This window comes from Bombus bifarius, unplaced genomic scaffold (assembly GCF_011952205.1).
Source record: "Bombus bifarius isolate JDL3187 unplaced genomic scaffold, Bbif_JDL3187 scf7180000007974, whole genome shotgun sequence".
In the NCBI taxonomy this organism is placed as follows: Eukaryota; Metazoa; Arthropoda; class Insecta; order Hymenoptera; family Apidae; genus Bombus; species Bombus bifarius.
The window spans coordinates 2,204,509-2,223,856 of record NW_022884360.1 but is presented as its reverse complement, the minus strand read 5'-3'; the positions used below and the strand labels follow the sequence as shown (position 1 = coordinate 2,223,856).

Below are 19,348 nucleotides of genomic sequence, written 5' to 3'. Positions count from 1 at the left end.
AGCTCTAGTTCTTGGTGTTAAATGAGACGCAGATATGCAACATATAGTATGAAAACTCGTCGTGTCCAGTTTGGAAAAATATCGAGGTATTCGTTGAAATCTCTTTTTTCACAGGACCATAGATTTATTTAGCCAACACCGATGCTAATTTTGGTCATTACGAAAGTTATTTAAATACGTGGTGGATTGATGACACTGATCTATCGTAGAGTCGCGTCGCATTGATCGCAAGTGGCGTCATCTTTTTAACCAGTTGACTATTGCGATCTCTTTGAAAACTTTGAAAAGTGTGTACCTAAAACGTATCGCAAAAATTACGCAATGATGAGTATACTCGTCGAACATAGAGTATGCGTTGCTGTTATAATATAGAATTAAGTTGTAACGAAATGTCTGTTTTATTTTTTAATTTTATTACCGACAGAGCTCGTCGTAACACAAAATATTGCCATTTCTTCATGACAAATATACTTGTCAAAAACAACTAACTGGTTAACATAGATAAGATATGGTATGCACAAATGACAAATATACATATACTAATCCACGTGATCTATGACAATCTTGTCCGAGAGTAATGTAAAATGAAAATACCAAATCTTTTTTGGGATCGTCCATTTGTTTGAAGAAATTCTTTCAGGTTTGACCAACGCTACACAGCTATGCTATAAATTATAGCAGCGAAAGATGTTATCATTAACACTAACCTTACGAGGCCTGGTTTCAAAATTTAATTTAAAATTGTACATTCATCGTTATTTCCTTTGTTCATCTAATTTCGTGTATAATCATATATTAACAAAAATTGGGAAATTGATTAATTAGATAATATGAAAATTCACATAAAATTAGACGAACAAGAAAATAAATAACAATGAATACACGATTTTAAATAAAATTTTGAAACCGGACCTGGTAAAGTTAGTGTTAAAGGTGGCGTGCAAAATCACTGACAGTGATCTATCATTGTGATCACAGAATCATGATCATTCCATTATGGAACTCGATCATCGTGATCGTAATTTTTGATCTTGATCGAATTATTCCTTACGAAATACTTTGATGTAGCTTGTATAAAAAATATCTGCATATGATGTAACTTCAAGATTACGCTACGTTTTTTGCATATAACGTAAATCGTACTTTATTCGATATTAAAAACGACAAATAATTCAATTTTCTTTGCTTCGTCTCTCATATCGGAATTTTAAGAAATAAAATATTAATTTTTCCTGGTGATTTTAAAATCCTAATATTCATTTGACATGGTCGATACAAAATATACAGCTTATGTGATGCGTGGAAAGAAGCAGTTACGCTCTCCGTGAATCAGAAGCAATCGCGAAGAATCACAAATTACTATGAAGAATAAGCCTGATTGCGAACGAACGTGATTGAATCACTCGTGATCGCATGTAGCAGTTCATGTCATTTCTAGTTGTCATCACGCTAAAGGACCAGCCTGCTTTTCTGCCATTCCCGATTTGTACCAGAGACCAGCCTAACTGATTTCTATCTAACGTTAGCTTCCATTTGAAACGTTGCCACATCTACCCTATGTCAAAACTTATCTTATGCTGCAGGGATACCAACAATTAGCCCGAAAACTTGTCATTAATAATATTGGTAGAAGGAACCGTCGTTTTTTCAGGAATTATTACAAACGATTATAATTGGGATTTATTCGTCGTTGGCTCTAGCCACACAAAATCCTACCAGTTGCCGATTAGAATAGCGAAAATCAAACTGCGTTGGGCATGATTAACACTAACTGTACCAGGCCCGATCAAATAACCAGAATTTAGTTTCAAGTTGTACATTCATCATTATCTCTTTTATTCGTCTAACCTGATATAAATTCTTATACTATCTGATCAATCAATTTTTCAAATTTTGTTAATATAAGAATTTAGATAACGTTGGACGAGCAAAGAAAATAACAATGAGTATACAATTTTAAATGAAATTTTCAAACCGGTCATTTGATCGAGCTTAGTAAATTTAGTGTTAAGCTGGAGCTAGTTTAGTAACGATATGTAGAAATTTTTGCTTTTAATATTCAAAAACTAAAATTAATTTAGGTTTAGGGAGTGGACATGCCCAGTTTCGAAATTACTCTCGTAAATATATTCATTAAACTGCGGGTGTTTATGCAATTTAAAATATGCTACGGTATGGAAATAAGACGTGTGTAATATGGTAATGTGAAATGTGTGGTATATATATATAGGGTGTTTCAAATTTCGCCCAACCAAATTTAATATATTTCATAATAGAATTATTTCTATAATAATTAAATTTTGTCCAGCCGCCATTCGTTCACGAAATTGATGATTAGTGGCTGGATGCGAATGACGAATGATTATTTGCAACAGTAATTTACAAAAATTTATGAGAATTTCAAAATCATCGTCGAATCGTTCGAATAATATAATCGTTGCCTCGTAGCTTCGCGATAATAACGTAACGTAAAATAGAATGTACAGTTCATTAATTATCTCCTACGTATATATCAGTAAATAACGACAAATATCATGTTTAATTAGGATTTTCAATTTATGCTCACATCGCTATATTTACCAACATGACTGCGTGCATCTAAATACCGATAATTACATTGTTGTAATGAATCAATAATCAATATAACAAGTACATACAACGTTTCACCATAGATTATTGATTTGATTCAACGCTCTGCACATAATCCATAGCATATCCGCGATAATGGTAAAGAGCGAATTCTTTTTTTTTATTTCTATTATTTAATTATTATTATTATTATTATTAACAATATAACAAGGCGAATTTGCTTAACAATCGTTTTTATTCTTGCAGGACGTAACGAATAAATATAGAAAGATGAACTGTTTGTTAAGAAGAAATTATCATGGTAGAGGAACGAACGTTTCATTTCATAAATTAGTAGCAGGACGAAGTGCATCTTCATCGAAGTATAATTAACGATAAATAGGGAAATGAACCGTTCTATTCAGAAAATTGGTGTCGTCCGCGTCCTCTATGGTCGTCCGTTCGTTTAAGTCAGGTATACTACGCGTTTATGAGCCGGTCAATAGTAATTAAAAGATCCATTAGTTCAGATGTCCGCTAGTGTCCACGGGGACATTTAGTCCTTGATACGACAAATATGATTACGATGCGTCGATTGGTATCGAGCAGAAAATAACAAGAAACTGAAAAATGCTCTATGGACCTTAAGTTGGTACGTCGAACAGTTACAAGGATTTAGAATCTTTTACAACGCTAAACTGTGCTGCCACCTATATGGAAGAACTCGATAGTATTAGAAAAATTTGCTGGCGAAAAATTTACGAAAGAAGAGACTGTCGTAGAAAGGTTATTCTTTCTGTCGCTTGTAAATTTGTAGCAGGGAATAAAGTAAAATATTCGAGCGCTGAAAAATGGCAGATAATTTCAACGTGGCAAATTTTGTAGCGTTCACGAGACGACAAATTCAACGCAGAACGTTATGTCCTCGATAGTTTGTTAATATTTCAGGTTCTGGTCTTGAGAGGCTCGGTTTCTCTGTTTATAAACTATTGCCTTTCAAATTGTAAATTTGCCCATTTTTACAGGGTCGTCATAAGTATTCAAAATGATTTCCCTCCGTTTGGCTGCACATTGCGGCGTGTCTGACTATGCTTGCTTGCACATCCCAGGGCATATTGACATCGAAGGTGGCAACGGCAGCCTGGATACTGGTATGGATCACTTGGCCGGTAATAAATATCAATTAATTCGTTCGTTCCATTTTCCATGTATTTTACAACGCAATTTCAATTTCCTTCCTAATATTAAATACTATTAAATAACAATATGAAACACTATATCTAATTAGACGGAATTTTTATGCAATTTTATATCTTGATGAACGTAACGAACAATGGAATGAAAATAGTCATTTGTTTCATTTATTAGATATACTAAAACAAGTATTCTATTTTGGATATTTTGTATACAGGGTGGTTGGTAACTGGTTTTTTTTATCATTATTTAATTTATACTTTACAATTTGTCCAGCTGGACATTTGGTAAATTTTTCTAACTTAATTGGTAAGTAACATGTGGATGGCTACCCCCAGTGAGATACCATCTTCGAATTTGATTGTTTTATTTCTTTCGTGAGGTGAGTGTTTGTTTGTTAGGTTATGTCCTTTGTGAGATCTGTTGGCTGTTTCCTTTTTAATCTTCTTTTTATGCTTGATGTGCCGACCGTTTCCGCTGCCAGCCGGTAGGTAACTGGTGGTACAAGCGGAAAGGGGGTGAAAATATAGAATAAAAAATTTTTTTTTTTAATTTTTCCATCGAGACAACGATCTACAGTGAGATCTACAGTGAGTTATAACGAGACGGGATAAAGTGCACGCGTACCGACCGAAAATTCAAAGTCGATTTTCTCGAAAACAAAGCCTCGAACGAAAAATTTTTATTCTATATTTTCGACTTCTTTTTTCGCGTAGAATCGCCCCCTTCCCGCTTGTACCACCAATTACCAACCACCCTGTATATTATCTATACATATTTGTCTAATTTTCCTTCAAATTTCTTACACATGCATAAAAATTCACGATCTACTTGTAACAACGAAATTATAAAACTCGAAATTATAAAATTAATTTGTTAGAAAGTAAAATACGAAAACGCGAATAATATCGATTTTAATATAATTTCGAACTAACGATCGGTAAACGATATTATATTTACGTTTTCTCATTCGGTTATACGCTCGTATATCGTGCTTGTCAAAAATTAGAGAAAATCACGAGAAAATCTGGTCCATGTCCGATATTAAATTGACGTCATGCGAGTCGAGGACTCTTTGGAATATGAAAATATATCGAGCAGAGTGGAACTTTATGATATAGCGATGCGGCACACGGCTGAAAATCATGAAAGAAGCGGTTCATTATTACAAATAGGACATCTATAGAATGTCATAATGAATCTTCAAAAATGTAAATTTCCGCCGCCTGTCAACGTGCAGTTTGCTTCCCTTACGAGGCTCCTGCCATATTTTGAATATTCTCGAAAATACGAAACATCTGGTATTTGCCGATGTAACCGGGATTTTTACCTGGTCGTTGAGTCTTTTGTTCTTCTCCAACCTCTTGACCAACCACGGCGCTTCTTTTCTCGTGTATCGAGTCAAGAAGCGTTCCTCTTACCCCATGATACTCTTCTTCAGTCACGCAACCCTAGACGATAAGCGCTTAAACACAGTCATGAGTCATGAAGCTTGAGAAACGAGAGCCAATTTCCACTTGATCGCCACAAGTGTTCCAATACTTACGAGCCTACGTACTGTACGAAGCAGGGTAATGAAAAGATGACTAGACGAAATTATGGCGGGTCTAACTGGTTCTGATTCTGCATTTGATCGATGCAACATTGGAATCGTTGGATTGCATAGTCCTTGCACTTGTTATCGCTTCCGGATTGATTGTGGCACATGTTGTGACGGGTCTGATATCCTGCGTCTTTCTTGACTCTGTCTCTGTTACGCAGCATTTATTCGATGTTCCCCACAGAAAGAAGTCAAGTGGTGATTGTATCAGGTGGACGAGCCGGTTTATTCTCTCGATTCGAAATAATATTCGAAATGTGTCAGAATAATTAAATATTGCGCCTGATAAAGGTCATCGGCGATAGAAATATCGGTGAGGTAGTATGCAGCGATGTGTTACAATAAAGCCGTGATTCGCTAAGAAGGAAAGAAAATGATGGTAATCTGTCTGTTCGCAGGTGACGCGCCATCAACGAGACCGCTGAAGAGGGTATGCAGTTGACGCATCCCTCGGTCTCCTAAATCCTCGAATAAATCGTCCAGAAGTTAAAGGAATTGTCTCATCAGCGCGCGTGCGTACGTGCGTGCGTGTGTGCGCCAGTTGTGTTCGCTGGTTGCATGCGAAGAGAGCGGGGAAGAGCCTGTAAAGAGTACGGACTTCGAAGAGAGATGTTCCGACCGGACACGTGACATGTGAGCCGTATAACGAGCAGAGAACAAAAATATTTCCAGACATACGCAGGGATAGAAACGATAGAGCACGCGCAAGAGAGAGAGAGAGAGAGAGAAGGAGAACGGGAGGAAGAAAGGGGGAGGGAGAGGGAGGAAGCAGGACAAAAGGAGGAGGGAGAAGGAAAATAGTAAAGGAAGTACTTTTTCGCTGGAAAAGAAGCCAACTCGAAGAGCAAATGAGAAAACGAAGCCTGAAGGGTATTGCTTCTACGAGAACCGAAATACGTTTAAAACACGAGCACAAAAAGAGGAGGAGGATGAGTTAAAAGCTCGAGAACGAGCCTGACAGGAAGGGACAGCCTCAAAAGAATTCTAAACTGATAAAACTAGCTGGTAAAAAAAAAAAAATAAGGAAATTTTATATGTAAAATAAATTGCTTTAAGTAGGAGAACAAAGGATTTAAATTAAAAATTAAGATAAAAAAAAAGCGCAAAAGAAGAAAAAGACAAGATACGTTATTAGAGAGAGAGAGAGAGAGAGAGAGAGCGAGAGAGAAAGAGAGAGAGAGAGGAAAGTAATTTTAAGGAAAAAGAAAGTTACAAAAATCACAGAGAACACGCGACTTCTTTTAATAGGAACAATAAATGAAAGCCGAAAAAATTCGGCAAGAAATAAAAAAGGGGCAAATTTGTACTTAAAAAGTAGGAATATAACGTAAAAGAGAAACATACATAAACGAAGAGAGGAGAATAGACGAAGAGGTTAAGAAGAAGAGGAGATTTATTTAAGAAAATAATTATAAAATAACATAAAGGATTCTCGAGAATTACCAGAACGCACAAGAAGTATTTTTCGGCAATAGCGAAACTCTTCAGACATGAATGTGACTTCAGAGGTGGAAATTTTTGGCAACGAGAGCTACAACGTGAGTAATGGTCTCGATTGCGGCGGTGAACTGCACTCGTACAGGATATGGGAACGCGTACTGATCGTGATAATCGCCGTATTCCTCAGTCTGACCACCGTCGTCGGTAACATAATGGTGATGATATCGTTCAAGATTGACAAACAGCTGCAGACGATCTCAAACTACTTCTTGTTCAGCCTAGCGGTAGCTGATTTCGCGATCGGTCTAATATCCATGCCTCTCTTCACGCTTTACACCGTGCTCGGCTACTGGCCGTTGGGACCGCATATTTGCGACACGTGGCTGGCGTTGGATTACTTGGCGAGTAACGCGTCGGTTTTGAACCTCCTTATAATCAGCTTCGACAGATATTTCTCTGTTACGAGGCCTCTTACGTATCGCGCCAAGAGAACTACTTCGAGGGCAGCCATTATGATCGGTATGCATATTAGGTTTCTGTTATCTTTTTTAAGAAGGTTAGATTGGGCTGGCAATATTCTTGATGTTTGCGTATCTAGGTGTTTTAATATCTGTGATTTTGGATATTTAGATATTTGGGTACCTAGATATTTGAATATTCGAATACTTGAGTATTCATATATTTACATATCTGAATACTTATTCAGATATTTAGATGAATTAATAATAAAAATATATATATATAACTTTTTATAAATGAATTTTTAATAAATATTATATCTGATGCTACTTTAGTACCTATAATCGTCATTTTTAATCATTGACACAGAAGAAATACTGTATTGCATACTCTTAAACTTGTTATGCGTCTTATATGCATCAGTCTAAGCTTACATTTGATATTTCAGTATTTCTGGATGTCGCTGGTTGGTAGACAAGCTCTTCCCCTGTTTTTCATTTCACAATACCAATGTTATCGACAAATGAAGTCTTTTTTATACAACTCCTTGACATTGTGAACAGAGACAAAGAAATCAACCTACTTTTGTCTATTCAATAATGCATATACAGGAAAGCTTCTTACAAGAGAACACGTGGAACCGATATCGGATGTCGATTTTGATGAAACTTATAAAGAAAGTAGTTCGTAGAAAAATATTCGAGACACAGCTTTTTTCTTGTCGACGATTCTTCGTATATCGAAAGAATAAAAATAGGAAGAAAGTGTGAATATATCCAACAAGTGTCTCATTAAAAAAATTATTAGATTTACAGAAATATTGTAAATATCGAATTTGTTTCCCAGTCAATACAACTAAAATGCTGGTGTTACCTTCCCGTTGTTGCAGATTCTTCAATTGTGTTCATAAAAATATGAATTTGCATAAATATCCACAATCTAACAATAATATTATGGAAAAAAATTAAAAGAAAGTAAGGAAAAATAAAAAAATATTTAATGTGTTTCAGCATGTGCATGGGGAATTTCGCTGGTTCTATGGCCACCGTGGATTTACGCTTGGCCTTATATCGAAGGCCAACGAACGGTACCCATAAACGCCTGCTACATTCAATTCATCGAGACAAATCATTACATTACATTTGGTACCGCGATTGCTGCATTCTACATGCCTGTCACTGTGATGATTATTCTTTACTGGCGGATATGGAAGGAGACCAAGAAACGACAAAAAGATCTTCCCTATTTACAAGCTGGAAAACAAGATGCTAGTAAAAGGAGTAATTCTAGGTAAATTATTTCATGTTTCTTTGACGAAGAAGGGTGAATCTATATGAAAAAGCAAGTCGAAAATATAGGATGACATTTTTTCGTACGTAACTCCTTCGACTTACTGTTTCATGTAGATTCACCATGTTATAGGTTATACCTTAATTTGTAAATGTAATCAGAAAATATCCCGTATCTTGATTGATAAAAGTTCAAGTCAAAAATGGAACTTGAATCGATAGTAAACAATGTATTCTTTGTATATTATACCATATTTCTCTTTATTTGTAATTAGCGATGAAGCGTTGGATATGGAGGACTGTAGAAGGCCTAGAAGCGAATCAAGCACAGGAGCTGACGACATGAATGCGACACATATCGCGGTCTCTTATCTAGAGAAACATTATCCTCAATATAAAACAGTAAACATTTAACTATTATTGAACTAAATCTATCTATCTAACTAAAAACTATTTAAATTATCCGTTCAGATATAAACTATTGGAATGTAAATATTTAAATATTAAATATACATTATCTGTTAAAGACTAGTTCAAATTTAATTTAATCATAGATTTCATGACATTTCCTTTATAAAATATACTTATCAAGTTCTTCTCTTATAATCTCCATACTTAATAATAAATTCGTGTAAACTTATACAGAAACACAGACCATTTTCATGGATGTGGCTGAAGATGTGGTGTGTCGCGTGGTGGCATAGTGGTCGCGAGGATGACGATGAAGAGGAGGACATAGAAGGCGCTGAGAGCAGTCGCACAGGACACGGTTATGACGAAGCCATAACGCCGTTATCAGCGGAAACCCCTCTTACTGGTACGGTCTCTCGATCTGCCTCTCTAAGTGGGATTCATCCTACCACGTTAACCGTTGAGAAACCCATCAGTACAGCTGATAACCACGATTACAAAAAATCTAAGAGAACCGATGAGCTGTCGACGAGAAGCAACTCTAACGATTCTGTATGTTTGGATTTATTAACATCTCTAACAATGTTGCATGCAAACAGTGTCTCGCACGTTCCATAGTCGTTCATAATTTGTTAATTATTTTCGTCTTACTAATATTTGTGAAAAAAAGTTATATGTATGTAACTAATCGTTTCGTTAATTTATTAGCCATTTTTATGTTATTAATATTTTTATCTTCTTATTGAATAGAAGTTGTTTGATTTAATAGCTCAGCGACTATTTAAATGTTTGCTCAACCTTTTTGTAAAACATCCTGAATAATTCAAAAAACTTAAGTATTACAGAATTATATACTTTTTCGCTACATGAAATATATGCTCCAAATGATTTTTCAGGTTTATCTCATCTTTCTTTTAAGTATTATAATACAGAACTATATAATTACATATACACTTTTTCTTTATTTTTACGTTTTCTTATTTTTTTTATTTCTGTACTATCTATTCTGAACTTTCCAATATATTCTATGATAATATTTCAATCTAGATATACACGATTATAATCCGGCTTCCGAGAGCTATCGACAGTACAGGGAAATACACGGAGGCCGCAAGCATAAAAATGTACCACGAGGAGACGGTGAGCCCCTCGTTGAGCACTAGGAGACCGTCTCACATGCCCGACATAAGAATTCCCCTGAATACGAAAAACATTCCGAAACCGTCGGGGGGCAAACCGGCTGCGAGCAAACCCGCGAACAAGAAGAAGAAAAAGATACAAGAGAAGAAGGCCGATCGAAAGGCCGCGAAAACATTGTCGGCCATCTTGCTGGCGTTCATCATCACCTGGACACCGTACAATATTCTCGTTCTAATTAAATCCATCACAGCCTGCTCCTGGTACATACCACAGGAGCTATGGGACTTTTTCTATTACCTTTGTTATATCAACAGTACTGTGAACCCAATGTGTTACGCCTTGTGCAACGCGGCATTTCGACGAACATATGTGAGGATTCTCAAGTGCAAGTGGCATAATAGGAACAGAGCCGCGATGGACAGAGGATGATATCAGTAGAAACGCCCAGCGTGCGACGTTTGCACGCTCGAGGGCGTACTATTTTCTCTATCGTTTTCTCTCTTCTCCTTTTTAATCATTCCTCCGAACGTGCTTGCCGATGATAAGGAAACTGAGTTGCTTACGAATTTTATGGTAACCTGCTGTCAGTAGGCTACTAAACGTGCCGAATATTTTTATTATACAGTACGTATTTCACTTTTGCTAATCGAAAGGACGATCAACAAATGATATTATTTGTTACAACTGTTATATTTTGTTAAAAAATCTCTTTCCAATCTTTTTAATTAATACGAGTAGCAAATCGCTTTTTAATTCTGTTTTTTATAGGCAAGTAACAAGGTTCATAAAGGGACAACGTTTCTCGAGATAAGCAAACTATCGAAGAAGATAAACTGGTTCGTAAAATAACGTTTGTACAAACTGAAAGACAGTCTAAGCAAGTTAAAAAAATTCCACTCGGAGATTTTGTTTCATAATTTAGGTGTTAGATTAGGGGAAACACAGGGTGTTTACAACTCGATTTGATAAATTTAATAAGACACATTTTGTATACAGTATTTTACATGTATAATACCACTAACTTTGGTTTCTCAATTGACAATTATGTTTCATACATTTCAGATAAAGATGATTGACATAGAAATTTGTATATTTAAAAGAAAAGAGAATATGTAATTTTCAATCATAATATATCATTAAAATGGTAATAATTAGCAAGAGATCGAAATAATTTATTAGTGAGAGAGGGGGAAAGATGTTTTTTATTTTAGATTGTCGGAAATCGGAAGAATCTTAAATGTTCGCGGTTAGACAGCTCAGATTTCCGCATTTGAGGCAATGCAACGTGAATACTGCCATAAAAAATAATCTTTATAAATATATTTCTGAACCGTACAAAGGAAAAACAAAAAAGGGTTAGATAACCGGCACGTACGCGACAGTGCCAAATTTGTGGCTCGATTTCAGCGGCGATAGAGCCAATGACTTGCCGCGAATCGAGTTCTTTTCTATAGTTTGTGAAACAAAATCAGTTTCCATAAACAAACGTTACAAATTGAATCAATGTTTGTGAGAATACTTCATTTACAGGTGGATAGATTCAACAAAAAATTATCATTGAGTGAACCTAACCTCAAAATATTAACTTATTATTAATAGTTTTTCTAAATTTATTAAAAGACTGTTTAATACTTTAGTTTTGAAATTTTTTATAGAAATGAAAATGTTTGTTTAATGAAAAGTAACGTTTAAGAAGCTGACAAAATTTCATAAACCTCCTACACACACACACAAAGCTATACCGCACAAAAAAACGAAATCTATTCGAATCCTAAGGAAGAAAAGTTAATAAACAGGCATTTTCTCGTGCGTTTTATTCGAGGAACACATAACGCACTCGATGTACATTTTAAATAGTAGTCCAGTTGTAAATGAGTGTTTTAAGTGTAATTAGTCATGGAAAACCAAAACAAGCGCTATTATACATAGAGAGTGTGTCACAACTATAATGGCAACAAAGTGGTATAAAAAAAATATAAGAAGCGCTGCATCGATTCTTTCGTGTTAAGAAAAAAACGTTCTAACACTTTCGTATTAAATAACATTCTAATCACACGTGCCAAACGAAGCTTTAAGATATCAATAGTATAGGCCGGTAATTTAATAAATGTATCCTTTCAAAGGTATACTTGTACTAAATATATAAATAAGGACTTAAGGATTTGCTATCATTTTTTTATTACGAACGTTTACTACAAAAATTTTTATTATGTATTTTTTTCTACGAAAGAACATTACGTGATTTTTTGTCAGTTGCATACAGTACTTCTCGGATAAATGGGTACGATAAGTTTCCTCTATGGTTTTAAATCATAGTGACATCACTAGTTACCTGAATAACTGAAATACTACTGATAGTACTACTCTAATTGTAATATGTAATATGCACAATGAAATTGAGAAATTTTCTGTATGATGTAACTGTATAATGTCATTGGGAGAATTCAATACTTGCATATTTTTCACTAATTATGCAAATGAATTCAGAAAGCAGAAATTTTAGACGCGTATCTTTTTTGTATATTATTAAAAATAAAGTTATAAGCAATTAAAAATGTAAAAAACCGGACGTTTTCGACCACGTATCGAATATATTCTAAATATGAAATCACAAGTCTGTGACAGCGCTACACATGTTTTTAATTCGCTATTTGCTATATGTATAATTCCGATACCAGCGTGTACATGCAAGAGCACATATACGACCGTGCATCGAAAAGACAGAATCGTGACATCACAAACATGACAGCTAAGATGGCTAGTGTTTATACAGCATTTAAATACGAGCGAAGTTTTAATTTAATCATTTTGATTAATAAGTAAATATGCGTAACGGAAATATAAACTAACTGTTTCTAGTAAACCAAATTTTTATTTTCAATAATCTTTTTAACAAAGATACATTCAGCAACCGAATAGTGACAAAGTGGAGTTGAGCTTGGCTTCTGAGAAGCTCATATATTGTATACATATAAATGAAGTATAAGTGTCGGGAAAAATGAAAAATTTATGTTCATATAGTAATGAGTATATCACTCCTCTGAAATTATTTAATTTGATACGATATGATAGGAAATGGTGGAAATAAGACACAGAACTTTTACCAAGGAAAATGTGGACATTTATCCGGGAACTATTGTAACTTTGTCATTCTACATGAAATTTGATAAAAAAAAAAAGAGTAACATCTTATTCGTTTTACAGAAGTTTTCGTGATAGATCGGCTTTTCGAATAATCTACATCTTGTGAAATAAATTTATAATTTCTAGTCCGATACAGTAAAATTATTTTCAATGTTTTTCTTAAATGTGTAATAAATAAATCAAATTTTCAAAACTAAATTAATATGGTTGCAGCAATTCAACAATAAACTATTTACATTATTGATGTAATACTAATAATAATGTTGGATGTTTGAATATAGTTATTATAAAAGTTCATTATTTATGTAATCCTGAATTATTATTGAATTCTGCTTAGGAACATAAGTACAAAATAATTCGTTTTTAATGGCTCTTTGTCGAGATATTCTGTGATTTTTATTGCGTTACCTTTTTATACATATTTTATATTAATATTTATTTATATGTATGTATATGTATATACAAATTTTCGCTGTTTTAGCAAATAATTCCTTTTTTGTAAAATATTGTTATGTTAATTTATTCATCATACTTAGCATTTTTGTGTGTATCCATTTAAAATAGTATTTTAATAATCATCATTCATTTCTATGTGGTTACTTTTTACAACTAATTACTTTACACTGTTGTAACAACATAATAAAATATAATTCATTTGAATGTGAAATATTACTAACAATATAGGATGTTTCAAAACTACAAGTTAATCAAGCAGAGAATTTAATCGAGAAAAAGGAAGATGAAAGAAGTACGTTTCACTTAATGATCTATGTTCAATTTTATTTTATTGTTTGGTAAAGAAAATTTATGTGTGCAAATTTCTGGAGCCTATCGATGAGCAACCAGTATTACATAAGACCTTTTTTCATCTCTATGAAATTATATTTCAATAAACTTCTAACTGCAATAAAATTCAATACAATTCTTATCAACAATCTAAAAATTGTGTATAAAATTATTAACTTTGTAAAATTTAAAAAACTGACATGAACTGACTGAATTTGACTGAATATTGTCAAATTACTAAAAAGAAGTTTGTAACTTGTAATTTGTTAATTCATTCACAATATTAATTAACAAATTATTGTGTGAAGAAGTTCGTGTTATATACAATTTATTATTTCAAAATTTTGTTGAAGCTTTATAGAAACGATTGCCGTATGGCGGGTTGCTCATCGATAGGCGCTCGAAACTTTAGATTGTACTATGTATCACATTGTTAGGTGCGTGTATCCGGTTGCGGGGGTTTTCCAGGGAGTGAATCTTTTGAATCTTGCGGTTCAAAGGTTGAATCTCTTTTACTTAAAAATTACTTTTTTAAATATTCATATTTTTCTTTAAATTCTCCCTTGTTCAAATCTCACTTAACATATTCACTTTTCATTTTTTTAACTAATTCTTCCACAATAAATTTTAAAACCAAATTTTGTTTCCAGGAAACACTCACACCATCGTGTAAAATATTCCCCCTTGAAAATTATTGAGTTAATACACAAAAAATTACTCGGGCTTCGGTTAAGAGGGGGTGATTGGGGATAGGGGTCTCCACAATATTTTTTCTGCAGTATCGAAGAATATACATTCTAAATTTGGTGAAAATAGTATAATAGAGTATAGAACTCTTTAGATAGAAGAAGATACATACGTACATACATATTTTGACTTTTATATATATAGATAATAAAGCAATATTGAACATATATTCATTAATTACTGCTTGTATCTTTAAAATCTCTAATTTTGAAACAACCTGTATAAAATCTAATTATAAAATTCGTACCCATAAAAGGTATTATTATAATAGCTAAATACCATTCTTATTTCATCTTATAAATATTGATACATTTTGGAACGATCTTCTCAATATTAAAAGTGAGATTTTTTCTTGCCTATCCAAACAGTAAACCAAAGGACTTATATATTAAAGTCGATTAATTAAATCTTGTTAGTACTGCGTCAATATTATTTTTATTCGACGAGAACTAACAAAATTTAATAAATCTTTATAATAAGAGATCTAACGAATTCTAACAAGATCTCACTTTAATCTTAATTCTAGATTTTGCAATGATTTTTTTAAATTAATATTTCATAAACAATTATCATTTTCTACATTGAAAATTACTATAAACCTGATTATTTAAAAATTAGTAAGGAAAGCCGATTCTGTTTACATCAATATTAAGCTATAAATTATAACCCCACTGCTATTAAATTATTAAATGATTTTCAGTTTCTGAGATCGATATACCTATGAATATTCAAACGATAAAAGAGACCGAAACAAATCGAAAGTATACATTTATTAATTAAGCAGATGGTCAACTTGACAGCAGTCGCGTTCGGTTTAAGGAGCGTATCGTTAATTATTCTAGAATTATCCCTCGAAGAACGGCATTTTCTAAAGATGAATGATTCATATTCAGTCGACGTTCACCTTATTTGTCTCGTACTTGTTACTTCTTAGGACCTGTAAATTTGTAAATACGTGTATGCGGAAAAACTATTCGATGTTCAACGTTAAAAAAACGATCATCTTTCTAAGATGCAAGGAAGTGGAAATTATTTTTTACGATGCGAACGACCTCATCAGTTTCAACGATCTTGTAACGTATTGTCAAGGCCAACATTCTGAACAACTTTTTCCTGTACACGTTACCGTCGCTCGGCTTTAATTACTGAGATATCCACAAAAAAGCTTCAGTTCAGTTATATCACGATTGCACTCCATTCTGGCATATACAGATAATCATTTTCAACTCACGTAGGAAAGAAAAATAATTAGGTTAGGTTTAGGATAGATAATTTACCATAATGTTACTATTAAATAAGTTAAGATATTAAATAATAGGGCAGATACAATTTATATATTAAGCTTTATATTATATTGTCGTTATTCGAAATTGTAAACACTTGGGCTATGATATTGAAAAAATGCCATGATATTGACTGTTCGATTACCAAAATCATACTGTGGTTAAAGCGGAAACTTGCCAATATCTCGGAAATCAAAATCGAAAGATGGTAACATGTATAGGGAAAAGCTGCTCAGAATATTAACCTTGATAACATGTTTTAAGCTCATTGAAATCGGTAAGGTCCTCCGCTTTGTAAATAATTACCAGACAGTTAAGGAGGGATGAAATATATGTTACGTGTACAGAATGTTTCCCAATAAGATACGTTCCGTGATGCGACTGTTGCGCAGTTTACCTAATTTATTTAAATGGGCGAAACGACGTCGGTTCAAAAACAGAATTCCTGCAGAGAGGATTACTGCGCAAAATGGTGCTATTTATATTGAAAATTAATTAGCTAGAAATATCGCCTTATATTGACAAAACGTCGTTTAGAATTATTTTTTGTACATACATATACTATGTATAGAATGATGTGCTGACCGCTCAAGGATTTTTGAGAAAAATTGAGAATCTGCAATTTCAACAAATTACAATTGGTCCTGAATAGGTGATAACGATAAGAAAAATATTACATCGATTGATTCATAAACATCCAAAATTGCATTAATCCAAAGTCACACTACTATTTAAATTTGTTTACTTTTTTAATATTTAATTTGTTCACTTTTTTATTTTGTATTTATTTTAATTTGAATTAATTATCTTTCTATTATTATATATCCTCAATTGTTTCTTTAGCATAAAATCATTCCAAGTCGGAAGGTTTCGTAGAATGATAGAAGGCACGAATGGAAAAATTTTTCGACAATGTAAAAAATTCGTGAACGAGGAAGAAACGATAAGGTTACAAACACGCACCATAATTTTGCGTAGTAGCCTCGTGCAAGTACTTAGTCTCCTTGTGAAGCTAAAAAAAAAAGAAAGAAAAAGAAAATGACTTTGCCAAGTAAGAAAACTTACGTACATAAAACATGGTTATTAATTTACATTCATATATACATATACGTATACATAATATACATATATATAATATACGACGGAAGAGATGTACCATACGGTGTGCCAATTTTTTAATTTTACATCAGTTCGAGTATCAAACGAAAATGTATATTTGTACATCTTCTCTAGAGAGGTGAGTGGAGCGGTGTCCAAACTCCACATTGTTTTACGCATTGTCTATTGCACATCGACTTCGGATTTGAACATAATGGATTTTTCACATCGGTCTCATACATAAGTTCTCAATCAAAATCGATTAAGCGATATCGAAGAAATCGAGATTTTCGAAAAAAATCAAATTTGACCTGAGAATTCATTCAATTATCGTGAATACGAATCGTTATAATAATAATCATTAAAAAAAAGTATTGCATTAAACTGCGGACGTGTTCAATTTTTCACAGTTACGAACGATTCGCAAGGAACCTCTTTAATTCAGGTTAATCGTTTTACTGTTACATTTTATTGAATGTAATGCATAACCTATCGAGCACCTTTTCTGTAGTCATATGTATTACGTAGAGTGATAGAAAATTTGCATTTTCATTCATGGGTAATTAATCGTATTCCATATACAGATCGGCGATAAAGTTCCGAAAAATATTTTCTTACACTTCCACTGAACACAATTCGGGATTTTCCTATTTCTTCGATATATATAGGTTTCGTAACGAACTCGAATCGTTTTTACTATCGCTCAAGGATACGCGAATGATGATCGTCGATTCTTTCAAATTGTCGTATCATTGTTACGAGCTATAATTTTGCCCACACGTCTAGACACAGAGAAACATGTAAAACACTGCAAAGAAAAAAACTTGTACGTAGTTGAGCACAGAGTAAAATGAGAAAAAAAGAAAAAAAGAATTGTGTCAAATCGTTTCAAGATGATGATGTCTTTGCATAACCGTATATCGAAATAACGAAAAATGGTGTACGACCTTTTTTAACCATACATTACCTGTAAACACCAATATACTCGATCTATGTTTATATACGTGTTTTATATTAACAAAGAATACATAAGACTACAAACAAAAAAACGTTACGTAAGTGAAAAAAAAGACGTATAGAGAAAACTGTATGTAATGATACCAGTAGAATCTGGATAAAATATACCATACTATCTATAAGAAACGAGCGTTTTATTTCTACGAATGATTCAATATTTAATCTTTGTTTCTTTGTTTTTACACAATTACAGGTTTTAAAAAAACTTTTAGATTAGGAATACAGGATGCAGGGTTTACTAACAATATGTTGACAGTGCTTTCATTAATGATGTGTGGTGGCACTATTCATAAAAGACATTAGGAAATGAAGAAGAAAATATGTTTAATTTAATTTTTATTTGAATTTTTAAATGTATATTTATATTATGTATGTATAATTTGTTTAGTTAAGGGGGTATTCTAGCCTAGACTAATATTTATATGTTTATTTATGCATTTTTACAGAAGTGCACAGTAGGACTAAAAAAGTAACAGACTGTTAGACAAAATCTGATATAGCCTAGGAACATTACATATATTTACAGTACAATAATTTCATAAAAAATTATTACTGCTATTTTATAAACTACCTTATATATTTTACACATCTTTTTGAATTAGTTTTTCATGACTAGTTATGTAACATTATAATCTTCAAAATCTCCACATTAATTATATATTATATATACTCGTTATATACACTCCTCGCCAAAAAGATAACCCAGGTGTGTTATCTTGAATTTCTCAATGATGCGTGTAAAGCTTTTCGTCTGTAACGTATAATATCAAAACATTATGAGCTCAGAATATGCGGTTCGTTGAAAATAATTAAAAATATTATGAGGTTCAGTGTGTAACAAAGAAAAACTATTCCACACTAAGGTCGAAATGATAACACACTTTGTTAATATGTTTAGAAATTGCTCAGTAGTTCATGATCTATCAACGAGTAAAGATTACAGTACAATATTATATAAATTTCTAAGTATGTAGAACGCAGAAAAAAATTAAACGAGTCTGAAAAAAAACAAATTCTTGAACTAAAACAGCAACAGTTGTCAGTAACAAAAATATCGAAAGTAATAAGATGAAGTCGTAGAGTAATACGCAATTTCTTAAAAAAATGTTGAAGATTATGGCAAAAAGTACTGATCGGCCATCATCGTTATTCGATCGTGATAAGCGAGCAAT

General features: G+C 33.0%; 1 protein-coding gene across 1 annotated transcript; it reads left to right on the top strand.

The window, feature by feature from the left end:
- The first annotated feature begins 6,605 nt into the window (after positions 1 to 6,605).
- LOC117216921 (muscarinic acetylcholine receptor DM1) lies at positions 6,606 to 12,259 on the top strand. Its single transcript, XM_033464095.1, has 5 exons — positions 6,606 to 7,321; positions 8,272 to 8,551; positions 8,826 to 8,952; positions 9,196 to 9,513; positions 10,009 to 12,259. Exons 1-5 carry the CDS (start codon positions 6,853 to 6,855, stop codon positions 10,528 to 10,530), a joined length of 1,716 nt encoding a protein of 571 aa, XP_033319986.1. The 5' UTR covers positions 6,606 to 6,852; the 3' UTR covers positions 10,531 to 12,259.
- The last annotated feature ends 7,089 nt before the right edge of the window (positions 12,260 to 19,348 follow it).

Excerpts from the sequence above, each read along its gene's own strand:
- LOC117216921 (XM_033464095.1), top strand. The coding sequence starts at position 6,853 with ATGAATGTGACTTCAGAGGTGGAAATTTTTGGCAACGAGAGCTACAAC. Across the intron at positions 7,322-8,271 it reads GAGGGCAGCCATTATGATCG|CATGTGCATGGGGAATTTCG; the intron begins GTATGCATATTA and ends AATGTGTTTCAG. Across the intron at positions 8,953-9,195 it reads ATTATCCTCAATATAAAACA|AAACACAGACCATTTTCATG; the intron begins GTAAACATTTAA and ends AAACTTATACAG.